General features: G+C 34.7%; 1 protein-coding gene across 1 annotated transcript in view; it reads left to right on the forward strand.

Annotated features, from left to right (window-relative positions):
* Positions 1–6243, forward strand: part of LOC106469862 (B-cell lymphoma/leukemia 11B-like) — a 92061-nt gene extending 85818 nt beyond the window's left edge. The window contains exon 3 of the mRNA XM_013930377.2: positions 1732–6243. Coding sequence (XP_013785831.1) covers positions 1732–3722 — 1991 coding nt within the window. The 3' untranslated portion in view covers positions 3723–6243. The remainder of the gene's footprint in view (positions 1–1731) is intronic.
* Positions 6244–8055: the final 1812 nt, after the last annotated feature.

Consider the following 8055-nt stretch of genomic DNA (forward strand, 5'->3'; position numbering starts at 1 on the left):
CAATAAAAATTTTGTAATCTGATTTTTTTCTACAGAAGGTGGGGGTTTGGATTCCCGGGGTCACAACTTGACACTAATACAGGATGAAATGAGGAAGGTCATGAGGGGGGGGGGGAGGGTCTCATAAATTAATTTCCGCTAATCCTGCCTATAAGAGTTTTGAGTGCCTCGACTGTTGAGGATTGCCTCTTGTTTACCACTAGAAAACGATTTTCACTTTGATTGGCACTCTTGTTAAATTCTAAAGGTAAATTAAATCTATCATCCTTGATGCCGGCACTTTTGGTAAACGAACATCAAATATCATATTCCACTTTTAAGTCTTTAAGTTGGGGTTCTTGTCAGCATGGCCAGGTTGTTAGGGTGCTTGGTTCGTTTAGGTTATTACAAGAGTGAACTTCATTTCGTGCTTAATATGAATGTTTGAAAACAGCTTTTTTTTTCGTTTGATAATGAATAAATTATTATAACATATTTGCCCCCCAGTGGCACAGCGGTATGTCTGCGGACTTACAACGCTAGAAACCGGGTTTCGATACCCGTGGGGGGCAGAGCACAGATAGCCCATTGTGTTGCTTTGTGCATAAATTCAAACAAACTAAAGTTTATAACATATTACTTTAATATTGTGCCCTCTAAATTTAAGCGATGAAACAAACATATTTCTATTGGAAACAGCTTGTATATTTTCATCTGCAATACAATACTGTTCTAGAGGAATCTGTTTTCTATTTGTTAAACTTCCTACATTGCGGTAGTAATAAAAGAAAAACTGTTTACATTTGTTCGTAAAACGACGTAACATTTTGATCAGTTGGTCTTGAACAGTATAACAGCGATGAAAAAAAGTTTTTTTTTAAATACTTCTACAATATTAAACTGGACAAAAATATCATTTGTCCTTCTAAAGTGTAGAAGTGACCAAGAGAAAGTTTTTGATCATTTGTTCTTGAACACTATAACAATGTTTGTACAATGTAACTGTGAACACTATAACAATGTTTGTACAATGTAACTGTGATAAAAAGCTGTTTTCGTATATATCTTTCAATATAATAATAATAATATTTCTTTTTCTACAAGGAATAGGTATTTCTATTTGTTCTACAATATAACGACTATCAAGAAAAATATGTTTTCGTTTGTTTTTCACAAAACAGCAATGATTAAGAAAAAACTGTATTGCCTTTTTGTTCTTCTACACTCTACAGTATAACAGTGGTCAAGAGAAAGCTGCAATTTGTCCTTTTTCAGCATAACATTGATCAATAAGAATATATCATTTCTTCTTGTACAATCTAAGTCATCAAGAGGCTGCCATTTGTAATTCACAACATAACAGTGATCAAGGAAATGGTAGTACTTGTTTTTATATGTTGTAACAAAGGGAAAGCTGTCGTTTGTTGCTTTACAGTTATCAAGAAAAGATCTCTCATTTGTTCTTTTGCAACATAACAGTCATCAAAAGAAAACTGTTTTCATTGTTCTTTTACAGTATAGGAGTTATCGAGAAAAAGTTGTGTGTGTCGTGTCCTTTTCCACTTTGTATGATTGCGGAATAATTAAAAGTTTAATTACATGTAACAACATTTGATCTATGTGATCTATCAGTTTAGCATACCTTTTAACAAAATACAAAAAAGGATTTTAATAACAATGGTAAATTATGTTTCTATATAGATTTGACAGACTGATAACTAGAAGAACGTGACTTTTTTCTTTTTTTTTCAGAACCAAGTGTCTATGTTTGCTCCACATGTAAGCAGCCATTTGCCACAGCTTGGGTTCTGTTACAGCACGTGCAACATATGCATGACATAAATATCTACTTGGAAACAAACAACATCAAAGAGAAGAACTTGGATTGTGACAAATCAACTCTTTTCTCTTTAAAACAAGTAGCTCCTCCTCCTCCTGTGTCTGTTAGCTTGTCTGAACAAAGTCTGATATCTGGAGGACACAAATCATCCAACCATCCTTCTTTGGAACTCCTTCGGATTCCTCTTGGTGAACGACAGTTTAACACTTCGTTGAACAACAAATATTTACCACGTCAAACTAGTCAAGGATCCAAGCTTGGTATCCTGGGTAATACGTATCAACGGTTACACTCTAATAGTACTTTAAGTCTTGTTTCGCTAGACTCCCATAATTCCCTGGATAAAACGCTCTTTGATCATTCTCGAGGAGCTTCTATTGGACGTGGTCTTGATCGCCAAAATGATTTCTATTCGAATAGACTACGTCAATTAGCAGGAGCTACGAGTCCTACCAATATATGCCGAGGTAAACTGTCCAGTCTTTTTTCACAAACATTAACCTCCAATCAATCAGTAACTTTTTATCCAAAACAGGCCGTATCTCCGACACTCAGCCAGAAAGAAAGTAATAAGTCAGAATCAATTAAATTAAAATCATGTGAATTTTGTGGCAAGAATTTTCGATTTCAGAGCAATCTAATAGTTCATCGTAGATCACATACTGGTGAAAAACCCTATAAGTGTCACATCTGTGATCATGCCTGCTCCCAAGCCAGTAAACTGAAACGACATATGAAAACACATCGAAATGGTGGAACAGAATCAACAGAAAATACAAGTGTTGGTTCAGGAAGATCAACTCCTGATGAAAAAGAAGAAGCCAGTCAGAATAATCATGAGCCTATCAAAGTAGAAAACAATGAAGAGGAAGACGAAGATGAGGACCTGGAAGAAGACGACGAAGAACTTGAAGAAGAAGAAGAGTTTGAAGAAACTGGAGCTGAAAATATTTCAACAGAAACTCCTAAAACTGCTTTAGAAACGTTTACTGAGATAGAAACGACTGATAAAGGAGAACAATCCAATCCTTCAAGGAAAAGACAGTCACTTTTGGGCGAAGTATTAGAAAAAATTGGACTAGGTCATATTCAGCAATACAATGAGGCCTACAAGCAAGCTTTAGAAGAAAGCAGCGCTCAAAAGTCTGTACTTATGAGTGAGACAACGTCAGAAAGTGGCTCAAATCGCCTAGCTTATTCGATAAGTAATAAATGCATTAATCAGACACCATTAGACTTTGGCAACAGTCTTCTCAGTGCCTTGGAAATTTCAGTAGGTCCCAACAAAAATAACAAACTTGGTCTTGATGATGGTCAAGACGAAAAGAATAGTCTCTATGCTGGCTTGTGGCTACCTTCTCCCCAGACTTGTACCAATCAAGGAGTATCGTCCACCAAAGACCAAAGGTCAGCCAGTAAAAGTGCCTTGATGGTGACCACCTCTAGTAGATTAGGTAATTCGCCCAGTCCCTTGTCCAGGACCAGTACACCCTCAACAACAACCACTCCTAAACCAAAAGAACAACGGCGGAATGACACGTGTGAGTTTTGTGGTAAAATTTTCAAGAACTGCAGCAACTTAACGGTTCACAGACGATCCCACACCGGTGAAAAGCCTTACAAATGTGAATTGTGTAGTTATGCATGTGCCCAGAGCTCTAAATTAACACGTCATATGAAGACCCATGGCCGGTTTGGGAAGGATGTATATCGTTGTCGCTTGTGTAACATGCCTTTTTCAGTGGTAAGTACATTGGAGAAACACATGAGGAAATGCGTGTTAAATCAGAACTCTTTGTCAACGGACAAAGACGGAGATTCTGTAGAAAGTAATGAAGACAAGCAGTTAAGTCAAGCCACCATCTTGTCTACTAGAGATTCAGATTCTAGGGAAACGTGTTAAAGCTTCCTTAAACCTCCTACTCGGGTAATATAAGTATCGGTGTTCGTGCATTGTTAATGTAACGAAAATTGTTATTTTTAAACAACTATATACGTGTATCTAGAGCGTCAAAATTATCCTTTTATTAACTGAAATATGCACTTAGTAGCAACATTTTTTACCGAATTTACATTATTTATCGTGGCTACACGATGTAAAAGCATATATGTGGTAAAACCAAAATAGAGAAAAATTGTTGAAATATTTTATGATCTATTTGGCCCTTTTGCAAGATTTTAATTCCTAAAAGCATTTTTAATATTTAATATGTCGTTAATCAAAGATAGGTAAATATTCGTTTCATAGTAGTCTTTTTATATTTAACATAAAATTTTACTGGTATTAGCAGGTTTGTCCTTTAGGTAGAAAATAAAAGATTGTACAGGAATTATAAAACAGAATTTAGTGTTTCTAGTAACGCCAATCATTGATGACAGCTTCTTAGTTTTACTCTGTTTTGGGATTTCAATTTTTAACAGAAAACTGACTTTTTCCTTGCAAAGTCATTTGTTACTCGGACTTATTTTTACAAGGTTTTCAGAAAAAAGGCGATGGCTTACTTTTGAAGTGAAGTGAAAAACACCCAAAATCAACTTTGTTTAAAAGTTACGCTGGTATTGCATTTTATATTCATGTTTATGCATGAAATTACTGATTGAAAAATCCAATGGAAAAACCAGTTTAAAATTATATTTTTTTCTTATAGTTAGGAATAGATACCCAGAGGTTACAACTGACTACGAAAGTATGCTGAAACATGTTAGTAAGACATACCTTACACAGAATACAGTGAGAAACTTTTCATTAGAATGATTCCAAAACTTGAAACTGTTTAGAAATACTATCAGGTTAACTTTAACAAGTGTGGTTCAATAAAACTTATAGTATTTCACAAATAAAGGTTTTCAAGCACAATCCATAGTACATTACGTGACAACATTAACATATATATATATATATGTAGTGCTACATACCGAAAGCCTTTGACATGTTGGAAATTAAAACATGCAAAATGTTATTAATTTTTTAACTTTTAAGCGTATTAATAAACTAGATAACGCGCGCTCAAGTTTATGTCTACAATTGAAAATTATTTTATAAGACACAAATTACGGGTCTCAATATCTTTTTAATGGATATAATTACAGTTGAGACCGAAATGATTTCAGAAACTAAGATCATTTTTTTATGAACTAGTGTTTCATAGCCTTAAAAATGTCGGCACCTTGAGATTTATTCCCTTTTCGGTATCATATAATCCTAAAATATAAAAAACAAGTATTGTTATGATATAGTCTTCATGGGCATTGAACAAACATGTTAATCAGCCATCATCATCACTAGCATTTCGTATTCTTAAAAAGCAATCTCTGACTCAACGCCAGAAAGTACGACTAGGTGGTAAGATCCCATTAGATCCGGAAGCTTAAGATTAAGGTACATGACTATGTAGAGCATCATCAAAGACGTGCTGTTTTCCACATCGGATTCGGAAATTCGGAAGCCTAAGAGTGAGGTACATAGCTATGCTGTTTTCTTTTAGGTTAAGGTGTTTCCGTCCTACCAAAGTACTTTATCGTCATAATTTTTGAACTCCTATCTCCTCCTATTCCTATAATACTCTTTACTCAGAAAAAAATCTTCGTATTTTCCGTTCCTTACCTGATCTTGAATCATCCTATTCCCTCTGCTCTCATTCCCATTTGAGAGCAAGTTGTATGATACATCCATCTTTAGCTCTTGACAGCACTTCCTCCACCGAAGCTTATCTGACTTCTCTTACTGCTAACATTTTGAGAAAGTGGTGTGTATCATTGTGTTCGCATTCATACCTGCTACATTTGTAACACGTCGGATATTTTGCTACTTTGCATTTGCAGGTTAGGTTTGAATCCGACCTCGTTTCCATTTCGTTTTGTTTCATAATTCTGCTCAGGCCGTCCCTAATTTAGAAGTGAGAGACTAGAGGGAAGGCAACTATTCAACACTACCCACCGCCAACTCTTTAGCTACTCTTTTTCTAACGAGAAATGGAATTGATCGTTAACATATAACGCCTTCATGGTTGAAAGGGCGATCATGTTCGGTGACGGAATTCGAACTCGCGACCCGCAGGTTGCTAGTCGAGTGCCTTAACCACCAGGCCATGCCAGGCTGTTTCCGTTTGACAAGAACAAACACCCAGAGACTGGGTTTTGTCTCAGCAGCTAGTCACAGGTTTCACAGAAAGTTATAGAATGCTTAATGATCCATAGACAATGTTCTACAATAATGCCATAACCATTGTGCGAATTAGGCTAAATACCACCCAATTCTACTGATAAAACCAATAATAACTTCTTTGTCCATTTATAGATTGGTTTACGTATGTATGTTTTCTTATAGCAAAGCCACATCGGGCTATCTTCTGTATCCACCGAGGGGTATCAAACTCCTGATTCTAGCAATGTAAATCCGAAGACTTCCCGCTGTCCAACCGGGGGACTGATGGGATTACACCCCTGGATTCCTCATAAAATAATATAATGCTTATTTTTGTAGACTTTCAAAAAATAGAAGAAAAAAAATGCAAGATGTGGTTTCTACAGTTTCTGCTGCCGTTGAGTTAGAGATTTCTTGTTAAAACATATTGAATATTAAAATATTTTAGGTGGATAGCATTTATAAATATACAGTGCTCAACGAATTGTTCTCATTTATCTCACTTAGAATAGTTATTGTGATAGTAAAAAACAAATAGCATAATCTGCTATGCAAGAATAATTGTTTTTACCTCAAAAAATAGGACTAATATTGTCTCGAAATGACCGGATTGAGACTGATATTTTCTTCTCTAAGTGCCTATCATAACAAAGAATGTCGAGGTTAAGAACCTTTTTCTTACTGCATGTTTATTTTATCATGAACTACACTATTGATTACATGAAGATTCTCCTCTTGATAAAGTTAAAGTGATGTCAGGCTGCTATCTTTCTATTATTTGGTTAAAAATAATGTGTAAGTAAAACTTTAATAGGCATGTGTATCTTCTTCTGTCTTGGGACTAACGATAGAAATTTTGACTTCAAAAGGTACATCAGTTTAGTGAATTAAAACAACTGTTTATCGTTTACACTGAAAATTTATTATTTTTGTTATTTTCAACGTTTGCTGATATTTTAATGTACATGTGTGTTTTAATTTCTTGCATAACGAAATAAAATACGCTGTATTACAAATTGATTAATATTAACTGAGATATCTTCATGTCAAATCGGCTGCTAAGCTAAGCCTCTTAAAAGAAACGAAGCTTCGCAAACTGTGCAAACTACTGTTAGTATCCGTTTATAAAGCCTGTAAGAAATACAAACAACACGAAGTAAGAAAGATGTCAAATGTATAATTAATTTATTAAAAAGTGTTATAATCTTTTATAAGAATTATATTATACTTACTCTCAATACAAGTTTAGTGTATAGTGAAAATAAAAGTTGAGTACAAAATGCACTTCTATCGACCATGTACATTTGATACCTTGGTAACTAGGAAGATTAAAGATAAGCATGGATAAAGTATTATAAACAAGCAAGAAACTTGAGTGTTTTCACGATCTTTAACTTTTTTGCGTTCGCGATCATGTGAGCTACTTTTTTTTTAATGATGTTAGCATGGATAGGAGCAAGGTAAATCAGTCATTCCTATCTACCAATATCTATGACTGAACCCAGACTTTAGTATGCTCTTAATAAAGTTTTATTATTATTAGTATAGCATTTACTTCCAGTATTATATTAATCCTGTATCACAATGATAACTATTTATCACCTTCTTGTAGAAGTTATTGGTTGACATATAAAATATGAAAGTGAAACCCTATTCATAATGGGAACAGAATGTTGTCAGTACAGTTTCAAGCAATGAATGAGCAAAGCACAAACAAAGAAACATGGAAAGTATTTGTACAAAAACTTTAAAATACAGTCTCAAACGAAGCGTTCACATTTTTATTTAAACCCCATAGCTTATGGTCCATTATATGAATATCTGAACTGTGTATGAATCACATTTTATAGTGTTTAGTCTACCATTGAACGACGAATGTTTGCAGCATATTTGGCAGCTTTTTAACACTTCATTTACTGATTACGGCTTTTAATCGTGTAATACTGTATAGGGAGAATGGTCATCACTGTGTAACTCTGAGTACAGTGGGAATACTTACTAGTCGTGAACACTTTATTGTAGTAAGAATAGTCAGTAGCGTGGTAACTGTAAGACTTTGTAGTGTGAAAATGGTCATCGCCATGTAACGCTG

This window comes from Limulus polyphemus, unplaced genomic scaffold (genome assembly GCF_000517525.1).
Source record: "Limulus polyphemus unplaced genomic scaffold, Limulus_polyphemus-2.1.2 Scaffold99, whole genome shotgun sequence".
NCBI lineage: Eukaryota > Metazoa > Arthropoda > Merostomata > Xiphosura > Limulidae > Limulus > Limulus polyphemus.